This window comes from Blennius ocellaris (assembly GCF_963422515.1).
Source record: "Blennius ocellaris genome assembly, chromosome: 12".
NCBI lineage: Eukaryota > Metazoa > Chordata > Actinopteri > Blenniiformes > Blenniidae > Blennius > Blennius ocellaris.
Window position 1 is genome coordinate 3662352 of NC_137661.1, and position 20696 is coordinate 3683047.

The window sequence follows — 20696 nt, forward strand, 5'->3', positions numbered from 1 at the left end:
TGTTGTCTGGGAGATAAGATTATTAATATATTTCTCGCTTTACTGGCTCCATTCCTTTATTTTTAGCTGAAAAATTAAGACAGCTCTGCACCCGTCTCCATCCTGTTGTTATTTTTAATAATCTTTCCATCCCCCCGATGCTCAGGTTATACAATCTGCACTCTAGGAACAAGAATCAAGTGTTTTTACCCCTTTAAAGAGAATCACTCCTTCGCAGCTCCTGCACTTTGCAGAGAAGCACCTGGCCATGCACATAAAGCACCCTGAAGCCGTGAAGCAGATACTCCCACTGGTGCTGTTACACATTTATTCAGTAGCCTCAGTATGAGTCAGCCCAAAGACCGATCCATCATGTGCTAAAACTCCCATCTATTTTGTCACTTTAACATTATCCACCTTCTGCCTGCAGGGAGTGTTACCCTTAAAAAACTCAGACTACAGATGTTCTCACAGATTTATATTGAATGCCTTTGTTAATAAGTCAGCCACACGACGTGTCGAAAGGCCTCAGGCTCCAGCTGCTCACAAGGTAAGGAGAACTCAGCGAGAAATACTAGAGTAGTCCTTTATATATGCTGAGCTTCACACTGTACTGGAACAACACTGCCTTTAGTGTTGCACAAGAGCTGGAGTGTAAAGATTGTGTGCAGCACAACCATTGCACTTGAGCTATAAATGGGACATTAAGTTCTTTCAAAGGTTACGTTTGCAGCTGCGTAGTGTTTGACTTCTACGATCAGAAGTGTCCAAAAGGAGAGAACATCAGTTTTTTTTATCAATGCACAACAACAAATGTGGTGTGTTTTGTCATTTTTACATCGCTATTAAAACATGTTTAAAACATCCAAATCCATTTCCGTGGTGAAACAGTTCACATACAACACAAGAGGACAAACAGCGCTGCTGTGCCTCCAATAACCATCAGGAATGTATACCTTCAACAAATTAGCCTATAAATGGATCTAATAAACAAGTTAGTAAAACATGGAGAGAACCTTCGAAGAGTGTGCATTTCCTCTTATCGCTACATCAATTTAGTGTGTTTTGGCACTTTTGTTTCGATTTTACAAGCCGAGACATTTCTGGGTCGATGTTCTCCACTTTTGTTCTGGTTTGGTCTCATTATATATATATATCTATATATATATATCTATATATATATATATATATATAGCAGTTGTAACTTTAACATAAACTGTTTATGCACAGGTGGAAAATGAAACCAGTCTTGTGCTGACATCTTATAAGGTTTATCAGAGAGATTAATTTAAACTATTTTAATAATCATTACGTGAAACAGCATCAGTCAACTGAAATAGTCATAGGGTAGTTAATTAACAGTGTTAAAAGTGATCTCATACACCTTTAAGTAGTAATTAACCTACTGTCATTAATTGGCTGTACTTTAATTGACCTTCATGACTGGTCCTATTCAGTGCAGCAATATCATCCTTAGAGAATTTACTAATCAACAATCTGTACTAAATAAATTAAAAGTTATGAGTAAAGGTTTAAAAAACCCCACTCAGATTGACTCCAGTTTTAAGATTGTCGATCAACTTCACGGATCCATTCAAACCAAACTGAAGAGCCTTATGTGGCTCATCTAATATGTCATAATCTCTTCTCTTGTAATGGGTTTAATGGGTTCAGGTTTTTGTCAAGATTTGCCATAATTACTTCAGACTTCTTTCATGCACGGTTAATATTATGATGAAATGTTCTCCATGACTTTGCACTTGTGAGATAACAGCACTTGACCGTTCTTTTACGACAGTGAGAAGAGTAAAATAATGGAGTGAATGGCAGGTTAAATACTTTCTGGGACGATACAGAGCCTGCAATTATGCAACGCATGGTTTGTGAAACACGTCCAGCACACTATTGAAAACCTGCTGGGAACGTTGACTGTCTTGTGGAATGACGACGAGGCCCACTCTCACAGGGGGCCAGCATGTCTGTGTGCTATTCCTGTATTCCCAGCAGATGTGTTGGTGTTACGTTGACGTAGACAGTGTTTGACTGGCACACAGTAGCCGTGTCTGAGACTCTCCGAGCCCAAGATGACACAACAGTGGCTTCCTCCCACTGGGCCTCATTTACTCACTGGTGCTGAGAACCGGCCGCTTTCTGTCTCTTGTGGCCTCCAGATGTCTGACAACAAACAGCAGCACCCCAATCAGACAACAAAGAACCACTGCAGGCATTTACAAAACCTGTTTTTTACACTCGCTTCACAGTCTCATGCTAACATTTGGGAGATGCTGCGTAGCTTCGCACTTGCAGAAGTCGTGTAGAATAATCACACTGCAGATTTCAGCACTCTGAATTTTAGAAGATGATGACTGGTTTGATCCTGGGGGGGGGGGTTCAGTTTTAGGTTTTCATGTTCTCAGTTTGCTTCCTCTCCAAAAATGTTCGACGAATTGGTGCCTATAAATGGGCCTTTACTGTAAATGTGTGTTTTTGACCCTTGATGCCTTGGCCCTGTGGTGAACTGCTGACTTGTGCAGGTTGAAAGCAGCTTTCTAGCCCAGGTTCACTGGGAAAAGCTCCAGATTCCCACAAACCAAAAGTGTACGAGGCAGAAGATGAATGATTGGGTGCTGTAGTGGGTCGCTGGCTACTCTGACATTCTGTTGTTGGGGCACAGTTAAGTGCGATTAAATCCAAACATTGCAGTACTTCATTCAACGCTTGTCATATGGATTTTCTATCCTCTTCAAATGTGAATTTTCCCATATCAACAGTTCCACATCTGAGAAAAGCCATCCAAAGGATCATTCAACATTTTTACAGTGCAAATGACTGATATGGTTGGCATCATTTCCAAAGAAGCAACAATGAGAAAATAGCAGAGTGACAAAATGTAAATCAGTCAACAGCATTTTGATATTTGTGGAAGTCTTTTCAGGAAATCTTGCAAAGATACTTGATGGAGACATTTAATGACTCTGTCAAAGTTATTTAATCATTTCTTTGGTGACAATTCTCAAAATGATTCAAGACCTTGAGGAAACTTGCCGTGATGGTTAAAGGAGTCATACGACACATGAAGCTTTTCAACACTTTCACATGGTCTCGTTGGTCCAAAAACCAATTAGAGTTCATTGGCCCAAATCCAGCTCCTCCTTGATTCTCCTCATTACAATATTGGATCAGAGGAGCTGCATTCAGAATCTGCTGTGTCTGTGTGAGCTGGACTGGCTCCGCCCACACATGCCCATCGTGGGAAGAGGAGGAAGTACTTCCTCTGGTGGCGCCATGTGCCAGAGCAGAGCTGCCTGATTGTGGGAGGAGTCAAAGGGGAGGAGCCTACCTTGATTGTGATTGGCTAAACCCCCGATGACACTATAGAGGGTTTGATTCTGATTGGCTGCTTGGAGCAACACACTTTTTAAAACCTGGAACCACCAGGGAGAGAGAGGACACACTTTGTTCTCTTCTGGGACGTCTTGCAGGTGTGGAGACGATTAGTTCTGCTGGAAAACTGTTAGAAAGTGAGTTTAGCATAAAATAACCCCTTTAAAGAAAAACAGATTCCAACCTGTTGGATTGTTGGATTGTCCAAACTGAAACAGCTTCACAACAACATCAGTAACTGATGTGAGTGATTGTCTTGAAAGTTTTTACATACATTAGTGAGTCACTAATGTATGTAGTGCCTATATTGTTGTTGAAATACAACTTGCTCTGAAATACAGAGCAAGTTGTATTTCATCATCCAACTTGCCCTGTGGTGTCACCATGAGGTTGACTTTTATTATTATGAATTCAGGATCTTAATAGTTCCCATAACGATTGTCATAAAAGTAATATTAGCTTTTAACAACTCCCAGAAATGTAATGAAATTTGGTTGTTGTGATCTTTTACACAGCGCTTGTTTCAGTTCCTGAAACCAAAACTAAAGATATTCTCGTCTATGTGTTCTTTTGTACTATTCAGCAAGCTAGTTAAACAAGAGTGTAAATGAGAATCTATTTCATTGTGAAAGTCTATATACTCAGCTGTGCTACAGATTTAACTTCATATGACCAACATTTTCAACTACACATGTTCAGGACATTGCATTCAGATTTTCTTTCCTTAAACACACCCAAACGTCCGTGTGTTTGAATTCCAACCTTTTCACTCTTTGTAGGCATCTTGCAATTTTATGAACGCTAAAAACAAACAAACATATACCAGAAGGTGAACTTGTGGTTTGTTCAACCCCCACCATAGACGGCACAATGGTGAAATTGATTGACTTTGCACAAAACTAGCAATTTAGTACGTGACATGTTGTTCATGAGTCACTTTATGAGGAGCCAAGAGCTGCACCCAATATACCTTCTCCGTCCGACACACAAAGTAAAAAGCCTCTGTTGGAGGGAGCAGAGGCCGACAATATACAGTATTTCCCTGAGGAACCCCGCTGGATTGAGACGGCATTGGCAGCAGGGGGGGGGGGGGGGGGGGGGGGGGGGGGGCAATACTGTGTTTACAGTGACAGTGCTGAGGTGCAGCTTTGTTTCTGAGGCGCTAGAAAAATGTTTAAGGTTGCAAGGAAGGACTGCTGGAGTGGAAGAAAACAGAATCTCAAAACTAAAATAGCCAGCGTCCAGACATGGAGGGAGTGTGCTGGTGGACAGGCTCCATGTCTGTAGTAGGAGAGCTGTTGTGCAAAGCTGATTCACCCAGCCCACACCGCCACTGCATGTGGGAGGAAACATAATGAGGGCATTTTCTGTTCCCAGGGGTGAAAGAGAATTGGGAGGGCATTTCTAAAAAGGCACAACAATGGATGTCTCAAGCCAAGTATTTTCAGAAAACACAGTATGTTCACTTACAGAAGCCTGACAAGAAAAGAAAAAAAAAAAACCCCTCGGGTATGCCAGCAAACAAAACAAATAAAAACCCGCACCGTCTCAGTAACTATGGAGAACCTTCTGACATTAATTGAAGAGAATAAATATGTATTCTGACTGTACACACCTATACACTCACTGAATTATTCATAGGAATCACTGTGATATTGTACTGTCACATCACATTGTGTGAATTATTCCAAACACAAACCAAGCTCACAGTGTGTCAGTTGTGCGTGATACAGCTGCGTCGCTGCTGCAGCTTGTTGTGTACAGAGTAATGAAGGAATCATCGAAAAATAATGCTTTTCTTTGCTCTGTCAAAATGAGGTCAGCACTTTTGATGGGAGAACCCCCCCCCCCCCCCCCCCCCCCCCACACACACACACACACAGCAATAATTAGTTTAGTGGTGAGAAGGGAAATTCCTTTATTGATTTTTAAATGTAGGCGTTTTTGAGCCCTATATTATGAATATGCCATTGCACCAGAGGACAGGCATTTTCAGCCCGGCCAGGTTTTTGTTTATTTCCCAAGACATGCTTATTTATTTAAGAGAGCATTAGTCAGCAGAACAAAGCCAAGTGAGCTACTAAAGAGCTCCATTAAAGGCCTGGAAAAGCTTTTCTGTTTGATGGATCAACTTGTAGAGCGAACTGAGAATGAATGCCCAGTAAATTATTGATGCCGTCGCATGTATGGCTGGTAATATGCAATGGTACCTCTTCATCAATCTATCTCTCTGGAAGAGAAACTGGCCAGTGCTAAGCAGAAAGCCAGCCTGGCTTGCTGTGCCTGCAGTAATGGAAATCTATGGTGCCAGTCCAGCACACAGAACAGCTCAGGAGGTTCTTTTTTCTTTCTTTTTTTTTTGCAGAGGCCGGTCTTGAAATATGGTCACCCGGGGCAGAATGACAATTCTTTAAATATCAACTTTGTTAAAAAAAAGAAATAAAAGAGAGAAAGTATCCAAAGCTGGAGGATCAAGTGCTGAACTTGATAACATCATACATTTGGAGGAAAATGTGATTATTTCCACTGAATATTTGCAGTTCTCTGGCTCAAATGTAACTACATAACCATGCTCTGTTATTTTCCACAGGACTACACACTGACCATGTACTTCCAGCAGTACTGGAGAGACAAGAGGTTGTCCTATGCAGGGATCCCTCTAAACCTGACACTGGACAACAGAGTCGCAGACCAACTCTGGGTGCCAGACACCTACTTCCTCAATGACAAGAAGTCCTTTGTGCATGGCGTCACCGTCAAGAACCGGATGATTCGACTCCACCCGGACGGCACTGTGCTTTATGGCCTCAGGTGAGCACTGCTGCTAAGGGAGTCTGAATGTTTAACGAAGCAGTTGCATGAAGGGAAGACGTGAGTTTTACAATCCCCGGGTCTGGGTCATGTTGTGGGAGTGTCAATAAGAAGTTGGTATTGGCTGTATTTAAACAGGTAGAGGTTTCTCCATACATTGAATTAATGCTGTGACTTTGTAATCCTCATATGTCATGTTGAGTCATGAATAGTCCCTCCTATCTCCTTTCCTATCCACGTTTCCTTAACCCAGAAAGTGTTTAAGTGATAATAAAATCATTTGAATTCTCTGAGGGAGAATCATTCAAATTCTCTATGAGCTAAGGAAATGAGGCTCAATGCTTCCTTTAGAACCTCCTTGAGCCTAGGAAACACTGATGCATCTTTTACCAAAGGAGACCAGATCATGCTGCCCCACAATTCCTTGCAGCGACAATATTTAAAGTGATCCACTCATCCGAGCTTTCAGGGAAACTCACAAGGACTGAAAAGGGAGCAAATCATGTTAAATTAGCAAATCAATAATCTGCCTTGAAGGACTTTAAATTACCTAAATCTCATATCCCAACTAGGAATGTTATGGGGATATTGTAAAACGTGCACAGTCAAGTTTTTGTGCAGCATATTCTCAGTTTGATTGGTTATTTTTTCACCTGGTAGCTAGTTCACTTTAATTCTTCGTAGCCTGGTAGCATCTTTTCCTTTGATTTCAATTCAAACTTTTTGATATTTGAGATTATATCCGCCGTTACAAGCACATGGAAAGTGTTATTAATGCGCTATTTGTAGTACATTTTTGGAAATGTAGAGTTTTTTCACCACGGCAGATATCAGTAATGCTGTGGTCCCGACCCGCCGTGCTTGCAAGTGCGTGCTGTCGACTTGCAAAAACTTTAGCACAATTTGGGGATTTGCACATGGTGAGTAGCACCTCTGTATGGATTTGGGAGCACGCAGACACGCTGTAGCACTTTAATGCATGAGGAACTTTCTCTGCGTTTTCGCCCCTGTACGGGGGACACTCGTGCCTTCTACAGCCAATGAGCGCACAATGCACTGACTCCGCGAGTCTTTTACATTTTTGGGATTATTACGCCACCTCGTGGAAGTGCTTTCTGATGGTCACAACAACATGATTGTCTTTCCCTAACACCTTTAGGAAGTCTCCTCACACTTCAGGAGAGGAGATCGGTGGGACTATTCGGACGCACCCCAGTTGTCACTCAGTAAGTGACTTTAACTGCAACCATGTGCTAATGGGTGACCGCAACCCTCGCCGTCAACAAATTGCAGTGAACTTAACTGAAGACCAACGGAAGAGCAAGGACAATAATTTGACTCCAATGAACTATTGTCAATGAACAGTTGGCCGCCAGCTTTCAACATTCTTCAGTAACTACCAGTGCCATTGAGTGGAAAATAACACGGTCAGTCACATTATACAGGAAGCTGTAAACTGATGGTTGTTAACAGTTTTTCCCATGCAAAGTGACATTATTATTAACTTCTGTATTTTTCTATCAGTCAAACATATCTTTTAAAGCTTGAGGGAGTAATAAAGGTTACAAATAGGGATTCACAGATCCCACTTTATTAAAGGATGAGTACAAGTGTGAGTTCTTGTGAGGAGCCGCACCTCACACCAGCACCGGATCCTCCCTCCCTGACACTCCTGCAGGTGATTAACTAATTGATTCTTCCCACCTCTTAAACCCTGCAGTGAGGCGGATCAGGTGCCAGAAGATTGAGTTTCTCACCTGAGTCACCAGCTTCCTCATGCGCTCCACGGCTCCTCGCCCCAAGTGTCCTCAGTGCACCTCCTCCCCGTGCAGCACTCCTCCCTGCTGCAGTCCTCTCACCCGTGCGCTATGCACTCTGGAGTCTCCGATTCCCGTCTCCTAGGTTTTGCAGTTTAAATAAACCTTTTGTAAACTGCACCTGCTCTGCCTCCTGGCCTGCTTCTAGGTTCTGAACACTGCACACCGGCTCCCAGCCGTGAATCTTCTGGCCAAAAATGAACCCAGCAGACCTCAACCTCCCGGGGGCATCACTCGATCGGCATGACCACCTGCTGCAGGAGCTCGCCGCCTCCATCCAGGACATTCACCAGTGGCTGGTCCAGCAGTCTTCCACCACCACACCTGACGCTTCCGCTTCAGATCTCAGAGCCGCCCAGCCCTCGGGGGGCCTGGTAGACATTTCGCCCAGCAAGTATCTCTTCGTCCCCCCACCAGAACCATACGCCGGGGAACTGGGCTCCTGTGATCAGTTCCCGTTAAAGTGCCGTCTCGTCTTAGACCTCCAGCCCTCCAAGTATCCCTCAGATCGGGCCAGGATCACCTACACCACCAACCTCCTGCGATGGAAGGTGGCTCGGTAGGTGACAGTGCTCTGGAACCATGAGTTCCCGGTAATTCAAACCTGGGCCCACTTTACCGCTTAAGAAGGCGTTTGACCAACCAGTGAAAGGAGGGGAGGCGTCGCGGTGGCTTCTGTCCTTCTCCCAGGGCACCATGTTAGCAGCCGACGACTCGGTTGAGTTCCGGATCCGCACAGGCTCTCTGGCGAATCTACGCCCAGGGCTTCTCGGAGAGACTCAAGAACCAACTGGCTACCCGGGATGAACCCTCGTCCCTCGACGAGCTGATTTCCCTCTCCAGCCGCTTGGATAACCTGCTGAGGGAGCGCACCGACCCTTCCCTGCCTCACTCTCCTCATCACCTCCTGAGCCCCAGAGCTCCTGACGAGTCAGCATGATGAGTGACGGAACATCAAACTGGATGCCCTGTCTCGCCTCCACTCCTCCCCTTCCTCCTCAGAGTCGCCAGACCTCATCATCCTGTCATTCTGCATCCTGGGTGCCACAGACTGGGACATTGAAGCGACCGTCCGGGAGGCCCAGAGAGCAGATCCAGGCACCGGCTCCCCGGACCACATCTACGTGCAGGACTCCGTGCTCTCCCAGGTTCTTCAGTGGGGGCACAACTCCAGACTCATCTGCCACCCAGGAGCCGGCCGCACCCTCTCCTTCCTGCAGTGATAGTAGGGTCAATATACTGCCAGAGTAACCCTACCCCCCAAAAAATTGCAAAATTTTGTTTTTTGGTGGTATTATGTTAGGCTGGGTCTAGTCTACAACATACTAAAAGTTGGACAAAATCGGTTGACTTTTTTCGGTTTACAAGTCATTTTCCATTTACGTGTGAAGCACTAACTCGGTCAGTTTTCATGATTAATTAATAAATCTTGGATTTTTAGCCAGGTTTTCAGGGTCAATCTTTCACATGAAAGATCACCAGTGATGCCAAATCACCCCTTATACCATATCTACAACGTTTCTGGTGGCCTGGCATGGCCCGGGAGGTCCGGGAATTTGGCTCAGCCTGCTCCGTCTGTGCCCGCAGTAAGTCCTCCCATCAACCTCCAGCGGGCCGAATCCCGGCCGGCCCTGGTCCCACATTCCTCACCGGGCTCCTGTCTTCTGAACTCCAGCATTCTGACCATAATGGACCCTTTTTCAAAGTCCGTCCACTACGTCCCTCTCCGGAAATTGCCAACTGCCCGGGAGACCACCGACCTCCTGGTCCTCCACGTGTTCAGGCGCCACGGCATTCCCATGGACATTGTGTCCGACCGGGCATCTCAATTCGCCTCCCGGGTGTGGAAGGCGTTCTGCTCAGCCCTGGGGGCGACGGCCAGCCTCTACTCTGGATATCGCTACCCAGACCAATGGAATGGCCAGACGGAGCGGGAGAACCAGAACCTCGAGGTGGCGCTCCAGTGCATGGTTGCGCAGCTTCCTTTTTCCTGGAGCTCCCACCTTCCATGGATTGAATATGCCAATAACTCCCTCACCTGCTCAGCCACTGGGATGCCACCGTTCATGGTATGTAATGGTTTTCCAGTTCATCTCTTCCCAGATCTGGAGCTCGACGTGGCTGTCCCCACGGTTAAGGAACACCTTCGTCGGGTCTGGGAGGTGTGGAAATTTGCCAGGGCGGCGCTTTCCCAATCTGCAGAGTCCAATAAATGACTCGCGGACCATCACCGCACTCCTGCTCTGGACTACAGATCTGGGCAGATGGTGTGTTTGTCTTCCCGAGACCTTCCCAGTCTACAAGGTGATCAACGTCACCGCGGTCCGCCTTCAGCTCCCCTGTCTCTCTCCTCAAACTGGTCTCCTCTAGCCCCCTTTGTCCTCCTGCTGACCCCCGCCACCCCCCCCGGATCATCGATGACCACCCGACCTTCACCGTGTCCAAGATCCTGGATGTGCAGCCCCGGGATCATGGTTTCCAATATCTGGTGGACTGGGAGGGGTACGGCCTGGAGGAGTGCTCCTGGCTTCCCTGTCGGCTCCTCCTGGACGAGACGCTCATGGACAAGCTGAGCACCTGGACAAGCTGGGTAGGGCACCGGGTGGCGACCGTTGAGGGTGGGGGCACTGTGAGGATCTACACCTTGCATCAGCACCGGATCCTCCCTCCCTGACACTCCTGCAGGTGATTATCTAATTGATTCTTCCCACCTCTTAAACCCTGCAGTGAGGCGGATCAGGTGCCAGAAGATTGAGTTTCTCACCTGAGTCACCAGCTTCCTCATGCGCTCCACGGCTCCTCGCTCCGAGTGTCCTCGGCGCTCCTCCTCTCAGTGCAGCGCTCCTCCCTGCTCCAGTCCTCATGCGCTCCACGGCTCCTCGCTCCGAGTGTCCTCGGCGCTCCTCCTCTCAGTGCAGCGCTCCTCCCTGCTGCAGTCCTCATGCGCTCCACGGCTCCTCACCCCAAGTGTCCTCAGTGCACCTCCTCCCCGTGCAGTGCTCCTCCCTGCTGCAGTCCTCATGTGCTCCACGGCTCCTCGCTCCACGGCTCCTCGGCGCTCCTCCTCTCAGTGCAGCGCTCCTCCCTGCTGCAGTCCTCATGCGCTCCATGGCTCCTCGCTCCACGGCTCCTCGGCGCTCCTCCTCTCAGTGCAGCGCTCCTCCCTGCTGCAGTCCTCATGCGCTCCACGGCTCCTCGCTCCACGGCTCCTCGGCGCTCCTCCTCTCAGTGCAGCGCTCCTCCCTGCTGCAGTCCTCATGCGCTCCACGGCTCCTCACCCCAAGTGTCCTCAGTGCACCTCCTCCCCGTGCAGTGCTCCTCCCTGCTGCAGTCCTCATGCGCTCCACGGCTCCTCGCTCCACGGCTCCTCGGCGCTCCTCCTCTCAGTGCAGCGCTCCTCCCTGCTGCAGTCCTCATGCGCTCCACGGCTCCTCGCTCCACGGCTCCTCGGCGCTCCTCCTCTCAGTGCAGCGCTTCGCCCTTCTACGATCCTCATGCGCTCCACGGCTCTTCACCCCAAGCCTCCTCAGCACACCTCCTCCCTGCTGCAGTCCTCTCACCCGTGCGCTATGCACTCCGGAGTCTCCGATCCCCGATATCGCTCATGCTTTTAAGTTTACCTGCACGCAAACATTACAGATGCATGACGTCACATAATACGTGAATCTGGGATCTTTTTACAAGTACGAGTACTCCATGCCGTATCGGCATCCCCACTTACGTCATCATATTTGATGTTAATGATAACTTGGTGTGGTCGTTTTCTCTCATTGAATGGAGAAGCGTATAGATTCACCATCTCATGGCACAACGTGGTGTTAGTAGATCCAATGTCATGTTCACGGCACTAAAATCCCACTAAATTCAGTCTTTCAAGACTTTGACATTCAAACAACTTGCCAAATGCTTGACATTAATCAAATCTAGAGACAAAATAGCACAAAAAACCCAGTTCATTCTGTGAAATATAACATTGTGGCTTTAGAAAAGTTATGTTAGGAGACCACAGGGGCTTAAAAATGTGTTTGTGTGCGTTTGTAATTTTCTGACCGTTTTTGTCAATAATCCTTCTCACTCTTGTTGCTCTGCCTGTTTCCACTTACTGTAAAAGTGGCGTTGATAAAATTAATATATAATCCAGTTTTATTCCAGCATAGTTCAGTATAGTTGATGCGTTCCTCTTTGCTAGATATGCAAATGAGTTTTGGGATTTCACTGTTTGATCCTATTGGAATGATTTACTCCTCTAGAAGAAACTGATGCATTTGCAAGATTTTACCTTCCTTCCTGAACATCAGTGGTGCTTTCACTAATTAGATAGCAATCCATCTCCAAAGGGTTATTGTGTGCATGTATTCGTGGCTTTCACTCCATCACCATGCTCTCCAAAGTGCCTCAAATAAATGGAGTGGCAAAAAGCCTTATTTGTTTTGTTGAAACCATTTAAGCTGCAGTTCAGCACAATCAAACACTAATACAGCTACTCACATCTCATAACTCGCCTCATGTGTTTGTTTGAACTGCGGCTCAAAATTGGATTGTCAGTATAATGCAGCTCTGGACTGCCCCGAGAAGTTTTTGGCAGGGAGCTTCACTTTTAAGCAAACGGCAGTGAAATTCATTTGCATCTTACATAAATGAACCGCATTTGCTTAAACCTTTTCTCGTGCACTATGTCCACTGAATTTAAAACAAAACTGCTGCACTCTTGCTTCTCTTTGTCCCAGAATCACCACGACGGCAGCCTGCATGATGGATCTGAGGCGATACCCGCTGGATGAACAGAACTGCACTCTGGAAATTGAGAGCTGTGAGTTGAAGGCCTCGCATCTTGTTTTCAGTAAAGAAATACAGCAGACGGCTCGACTTTTTCATCACTTTAAAAATATGAACATCACGGGGATTCTCATAAAAAAAAAAAAAAAAAAAAAAAAAATGTTCTGTCTTCTCACCGAGACGCAAACTGCACAGAAGGCTGAATTGCTCAGGATTTATTAACCTGTCGTGTCTTGATAGCGACATTGCTCACTGCACCTAAAACGACTTCATTCACACAGGAGCCCGGCTGGGATCTCGGCGGCAGGGCACAGTAACCATAGATTCAACTTCATCAGCCACCATGACATGTTCGTCTACCTGCGCTGCCATAAGATTATTGACAGTTATGGAACCGATGTATGTGGCATAAATGCATCTACTTGCAGTGCCTCACACGCCGAAGAAGATTTATATCTAATGCAATCAGCAGTTACAGAAAGTGAGCTGTGTGATTCATCGGACACACTATAAAACACTTGGAGCACCCAGACCTGCAGGACTCACTTAAGCAGTGAAAATATGTGATTGATTGTGGGTAGTAGTCTTTCGTGCCTTTCCACTCACAAGAGTCATACCTGATGCCATGTTTTCTTGCAGATGGTTACACAACAGATGATATAGAGTTCTACTGGAAGGGAGGCGACACGGCTGTGACCGGAGTGACACGCATCGAGCTGCCTCAGTTCTCCATAGTCGACTACAAGCTGGTTTCCAGGAATGTGGTCTTTTCCACAGGTGATGATGGATGACATGAGTTTCAATGTACTTGGTTGCGCCTGGTTCATTTGCAAAAGTAGTATGATGCATGTAGTGGATCATTTCTGCTCCTCAGTGACGGCCGGAGGTTTGGAAAGATGAAGTGAGACGCAGGGTGAGATGCTTAGAGTGGAGTGTATTCAGACGTAAAGCCGGAGCGCTGCCACACCTGACAGACAAAGACACATTCCACAAAACATCCTCGCACACACACAGACATGCACATTCTCACCCACCCCCCTCTGACTCCGTTGTATATAAAGTCGTTTCCCTGTAATCTCATCCTCCGAGGCCTGTTTCTGGCGCCGCCAGTAAAAACAACGTTGATTAAGGGGCTCAAATCTAACAACAACGTAGCCTGGGGGGCCGTGACCTGGCAGATGGGGTAATTATCAGTGAATACGTAGGCCCAAGAATCAAACAGATCTTAGATTTTCTACAACAATACACAATATGTATGATACACAATACATAGCAATTACTGTTCACCCTCCAGAAAAAGTTGCTTCAGTTTCTGCCCCTGCTGAATCCATCACACTCTGCTTTGATTTTTGAAACGACTCGCTACCAAGAACAAGAAAAGCAGGACGCTAACCCGCAGTGTGACTACTTGTAATTTGACACCAGCTTCATAGTTTTTCTTCCTGATACTGCTACTGGAGCAGATCTTGTAATGAAAAGCATTTTATTGTGTTGTGGAATGGAAATTTAGTATTTCATATAGAAAAGATATGCAATAATGAAAAGACGAATGTTAAAATTATAATTGCATATATGCAAATATAATCATATATAGCTTCAGCGTTTGTGTTACTGTAACTGTTGGAGTCATTCTACACACTTCATAACATTGTATATTTGACCTTTACCTCCACCCAGAGTTCAACACACAAACCGACAGCTATGAATTAAACGAAAAAAGACCAATAACCACTTGTTCTTACAGATTCCGTGTCCATGTGCTGTCCAATGATCGTATCAGTGTTAGTGGATCAGGTTTGTTTGTTAGCGACTGAAGACGTCACTAAATGTGAGTCTGGGATGTTATTGGTCTCACCTTTTTAGTGCCGAGTCGCATTAGGATGATGTGGTATTTAAACTACCAGTTATTTGCATGGAAAAGTGAAGTGAAAACTATTTAAACTTTGATTTAAACATTTCATCTCCTTGAACAGTTCAACAATGCCAGCAACATTTCTGTATTATGTTCTGCCATTTACAAATTGCACTTCCTAATTCCTAATAATTGCATCACTTTCCAGCCTTTGTCATCGAAGCTGGAAATAATAATAGAGAAGCAATTGCCCCCTTTTTTCTCCAAGCTCTTGGTAAATAAAAGGGGGCTGAACGTACAGTAATTTAATGGATTCATGAAGAATCAATTATTCTCTCATAATACAATAAACTCAGAGGCACCAAAACAGTGATTAGTCTGCTGGATTAATGGCGTGCAGGGCGGACACTGTCCGGACATCTCTGAGGAGGCCACACAGCCATACAGGCCATATTTCAGCTCATTTCAGTCAGTGTACGGACACAATCAAATCTCTGGAGCACTTTCAGGTGCCATTAACATTGACTTAATGTCTCAGCAAAGCACATTTATAGGTCACTTTAACATCTCTATTCCCTTCACTTTCTCACATTCACACTCAATTCACACTTCTTGTACCTCACCATCAACATTTTAATATCACAATATAATGTAATGTAACTCACAGCACACATTCACGTGTGTGTGTGTGTGTGTGCGTGTGTGTGTGTGTGTGTGTGTGCGTGTGCGTGTGCGTGTGTGTGTGTGTGTGTTACAGTTTTCAGAGTACACACTTAAAGAATCCCACGTTTAAACATAATTAGCATTGCTGCATGCATTTATGCAATATGTTCACAATTTAGTCATTAAAACTGTGCATACATTTGCATTTAAACAATACAAGTGCACACGTTTCATCTGTTTGTACGTTACACTTTTACATACGTATTTTCACGTTTCATGTACTTTACACGTCATTATTCCATATTTGCCTTTACACATTTGAAATGCTTGTGCCGTTCATATCCACAGCCTCGTTTCCAAAAGATGAATATTGCCACAAAATAGACACACACACACACACACACACACACACCCCTGTGCAATAAATCCGACACGGTATGCATGAAAACATTTGATCATTTAGAAGAAGATAAGCTACATATGTTAAGATGAAACTGGGAGATTTGACCATTTCATGGAAAATATAACTTCCACTTTGTCATAAAGTTGTAACACTGTGACGTTTCCATCCTCTCTTAATTTAACAACCGTCTGTAAACGTGTGTGAAGACAGCGGCTGCTAAAGTTTTATCAGAGGAATGTTCCTGTTCCCATTGTGGCCTTCGCTGTCAGATCATGTGTTTATGAGGCTATAGATGTTTTCTATTGGCGACAGATAAAGCTGCAGGCGGGTCAGTTCAGCACTTGACCTCTGCTCATCTCAATCTTTGCTGTTTGATCGGTGACGTCTGGGATTTAGTCTCAGGCCCTCTCTGAAACGGAGGGCTTTCTTGATGAGACGATCAGTTTTATAATAGAACTTTCCACCAGGTGTGTCAGCTGTTCATAAGACTGATGCAGGCGCTTGGACGGTTTCTCTGTATTCAACACCGGACATTGGCTCAGTTGTTTCCCTCTAAAATAATACTACATTTGTATTTATTCAGCCACAGAGCAGTTTTCCATTTTGCTTCGGAGCTTTTAAAAGGACAGAAGGGTGCAGGGCTTCTGGATCGTGTTCACATATGAATCAGCTGAGATGTATGGATGAACACAGTGAACTGTGGTTATAGTGTTTCCTCACAGTGATCACGGGTCCATGCTATGATATCAGAAGGGAATTGAGCCCATTTTTAATGCGTACGTGACCCACAAACGACCCAGCATCCAGTCTGAGGTTCATCCCTTGAACATAGATATTTGCACTGTACATGACAACGTCTCTTTACTTTTATACTCTGCTGACATTCAACCTCATCAGTTGGCAGATACTTCTGCAGTTGTGGTTTTATTCATGCTCATTACTCTTCTGTTGTTCTCACCCTTTTATTTTATGGTTATAAACGTGCAGCTGATTCCAAATGAGCTGATTTAAAAAACAAAAAAAATCACAACATATCCCAGTTTTAACATCAGGTGTGCTTTTTATATGTTGGGGATGAAATATGATTTGCAGTTAATTTGCATATGAGAGTCCCAACTTTACGAGAATTGGGATTGTTCATAATTCTTTACTTCTGCACCTGTTTACTAATAATTTTTCATGCTCTTACATTTCAGTGACCACTTTGGACACTGGACTATGTATTTGTTAAATTTAAGATCTTAAAATTTCTCTGCACACATATTTACACATACTTTTAATCAAATCCACATTTCAGCACATTTTCTTTCTCCAGTGTTGCCCAGAAGCAGTGTCGATATGTTGTGTATACATTCCAAAAGCAGAATTTGTTTTGACATTCTTATACTTCGTTTTTTTTTTTACATATTGAAATTTTGACGAAACATTTAGTGAAGAAAAACTGATATCTGGATTTCTGTCAAGCTGTAAGTTTTCAACCCTGCAAACTGGTTCTAACTCAACCTGCCAGCGAGGAACTGATCAAGCCTCTCTTAAAATGTTTTATCTTACATTGTCATTTGTACAGATACTCTCGTATTTAACTCTTACCATCATTGAGATGAGCCTCTCTTGCTTGTTTCTGTAGAAATGAAAGCATTTGGTCTAATAACTGCCTATAGGAACCAAAACGCGTCTGGTTTCTCTGGCACCTGGTTTCCAGGCGGCTGATTTCTTGTCATTCTTTGCCTTTGTTCCCTGCAGGTGCCTACCCTCGACTGTCTTTGAGCTTCAAGCTGAAGCGAAACATTGGATACTTCATCCTGCAGACGTACATGCCCTCCATCCTCATCACTATCCTGTCCTGGGTGTCATTCTGGATAAATTATGACGCCTCGGCAGCCAGAGTCGCATTAGGTATGACGTGAGCTGTGGAGCAGCTTGACCCTGAGGGCGCTGGTTTCACCTTCAGGCAGATGTCTTCTGTGTTTCATGGAAGGAGGCCAGTCTGCTCATGACCACTGACACCTCAAAGCTACACAATACACACAGCCAGCTTATGTTTTATTCAAGCAGAGATAAAGACTGAACACTGTTCTTTTCAAACTGTTCACGCCGTGTGTCGACTTCCTGTACACTCTGGTTGAGAAGAAAAGGTCAAGGTGAACTTTATTATCTCCGAAGGGGAATTTATAGTCCGACAGCTGTAAGACTATAAAAACATAATTTGTATGCACTAATACACCTATTTACAATCATTCATCAGACCAATGGCAGATTGAAGAAGCAGGTTTTTGTGCCTGTTGTATCTGTATGATGGTAAATGAATCCACGAGGGCAGATGGAGCTCTGGAAACAGGACGGCTGCAGGTCAAGCTTGTTTCGTGGTTATTGTCCTGCAGAAATATTGAGGTTGCTGAGTGTTACGTTCAATTCCACAGAATCTTCTTGTTACACACTCTAGCCTGTTCTTATTTTTGAGTGCGAGTGGCTCGTACTGACAGACAAAGGAGATTCGACAATAACAAAACATTCTCATAAACTTTAGATCAACATTAAACTTCCTTGGTTTACTAAAAAGTTGACCTGGGGATACATAAGGAATAAATAAACAATTGATAAGACGGACACTGTATGTGAACTGCTTTATAGTTCAATGGTGGGTCTGAACAGCGCTGACAAAAACATTTTAGAGACAGGATATATATAGACCATATGGTCATTGTGACCTTTATTTTAGTTTAACAGGAGAAAATCTTTTTACCCACTCCAGGGCTGCTGGATCCATCTTTTTACATGTTGTTGTCAGTGTGTATGAACACTTGTGTTTCAACAGCACAACGTGGTCAGGGAGCCCATCACTGGCAGTAACGACGGGCATCTCAGTGACCTGCTGCATGCTGATTAAATAACTTGCATTCACGTACTGTATTCAACATTTACCAGAAATATTTAAGCTGGATGGGTGACTAAAGTTGACATTTTCTAATTTATATGAAGGTAAAAAGCCTGGTTCACAATGTGAAAACATTTTCCAGACTGCATACATCTCCTGGAGAATATTAGCTTTTGAATAATCTTTACGTTGCCCTTGTGCTCTTTAAAGTACCGGCTGCATGCTCATTAATGCTGCAATCATTAGGTCTCAGTGGAACCTCCACTATAAGGTCGAAGTTCTCTGATCTCCTCTTCAGGAAATGCTCCCGCACTTCATCGGTGCTGGGTTACCTTCTTGTTTGCAGGAATGATGTCTGAGACACAAAGAGAGCAACGCACACTGGAAGGCATTCACACTCTGTGTTGTCCAAATTCAATCACTGTGTGTGTGGTGATTCACTGCAGGCTTCAGTTCTCTGCCATTACTGTGAAAGTCACCAGCTGGTCTAATTGTCTGGATAGTTCTGTTCCGACTGAGAGCCGGTGTGTGGAGTCCTGAAACCCAGAAGCAGACCAGGAGGAGGAGCAGGTGTGTGGAGTCCTGAAACCCAGAAGCAGACCAGGAGGAGGAGCAGGTGTGTGGAGTCCTGAAACCCAGAAGCAGACCAGGAGGAGGAGCAGGTGTGTGGAGTCCTGAAACCCAGAAGCAGACCAGGAGGAGGAGCAGGTGCAATTAGCAATCGTTTATTTACATTGCAAGACCTGGGAGACGAGGGAACGGAGACTCTGGGATGCAGAGTGTGCAGGCCAAGGGACTGCAGCAGGGAGGCGCGCTGCACCAGGAGGAGGCGCGCTGCACCACGAGGAGGCGCTGCACCACGAGGAGGCGTGCTGCACCACGAGGAGGCGCTGCACCACGAGGAGGCGTGCTGCACCACGAGGAGGCGCGCTGCACCAGGAGGAGGAGCGCTGCACCACGAGGAGGCGCGCTGCACCAGGAGGAAGAGCGCTGCACCAGGAGGAGGTGCTGCACCACGAGGAGGAGCGCTGCACCACGAGGAGGCGCTGCACCACGAGGAGGCGTGCTGCACCACGAGGAGGCGTGCTGCACCAGGAGGAGCGCTGCACCAGGAGGAGGCGCGCTGCACCAGGAGGAGGTGCTGCACCACGAGGAGGCGTGCTGCACCAGGAGGAGGAGCGCTGCACCAGGAGGAGGCGCACTGCACCAGGAGGAGGTGCTGCACCACGAGGAGGCGTGCTGCACCAGGAGGAGGTGCTGCACCAGGAGGAGGTGCTGCACCAGGAGGAGGCACGCTGCACCAGGAGGAGGTGCTGCACCACGAGGAGGCGCTGCACCAGGAGGAGGCGCTGCACCAGGAGGAGGCGCGCTGCACCACGAGGAGGCGTGCTGCACCAGGAGGAGGTGCGCTGAGGCGGCACAGAGTGAGGAGCCGAGAGCACACGAGGAGCGCAGCAGGGAGGAGCGCTGCACAGCGAGGCGGGGAGGCCGAGGACGCTAGAAGCAGGGAGTCGAGGAGCTGGAGACTCTGAACAGAGACACCATCTTCTGGCCTCGGACCTCCTCACTGCAGGGCTGAAGAGGAGGAGCAATCAAGTAGTTGATTACCTGCAGGAGTGTCAGTGAGGAGGATCCGGGGCTGGAGGAGGATCCGGGGCTGGAGGAGGTGTGGATCCTCACAGGTTTTTCAGGTTTCATATATGAGCTGTGAGAAATGACACTTTTGATGAGCATTGCCATGACTTGCTAATGCAGCTGTAAAGCAGTACAGCCACAACTGGCGTATGTATAAATGACATGCATAGTTCAATATAATGGAAAAGATCATTTCATTTAAATTAGCTAATCGTGGAACTTTTATGTAGCTTGGATTCAAGAATTGATTGCATGAATTTTATCTGACATTGTTTCACTGACATCAAATGTCTGCCTCTCAGGCTTCCCAAGAAAAACGTAACAAACACAAATTTATCGCCAAAATATCCATTCTGACAAACTCACGAATGTCTATTGTTTCCTTTAATCCCGTGCATGACATCATGGGAAATGTGTCTTTACATTGTGCTTCAGTTTTAATGGTGTAAACCTGAATCAAAAGAAATATTGCCTCCATCCAGGCAGGTGAGCCTCACAATG

At 45.8% G+C, this 20696-nt stretch overlaps 1 protein-coding gene across 1 annotated transcript in view; it reads left to right on the forward strand.

Annotated features, from left to right (window-relative positions):
• The window catches only part of gabrb3 (gamma-aminobutyric acid type A receptor subunit beta3), a gene marked incomplete at both ends in the record, with an annotated part of 93615 nt that overhangs the window by 62847 nt on the left and 10072 nt on the right, over positions 1–20696 (forward strand). The window contains 4 exons of the mRNA XM_080505922.1: positions 5954–6174; positions 12719–12801; positions 13407–13544; positions 17429–17581. Of these exons, the coding sequence (XP_080362048.1) occupies positions 5954–6174; positions 12719–12801; positions 13407–13544; positions 17429–17581 (595 nt within the window). The remainder of the gene's footprint in view (positions 1–5953; positions 6175–12718; positions 12802–13406; positions 13545–17428; positions 17582–20696) is intronic.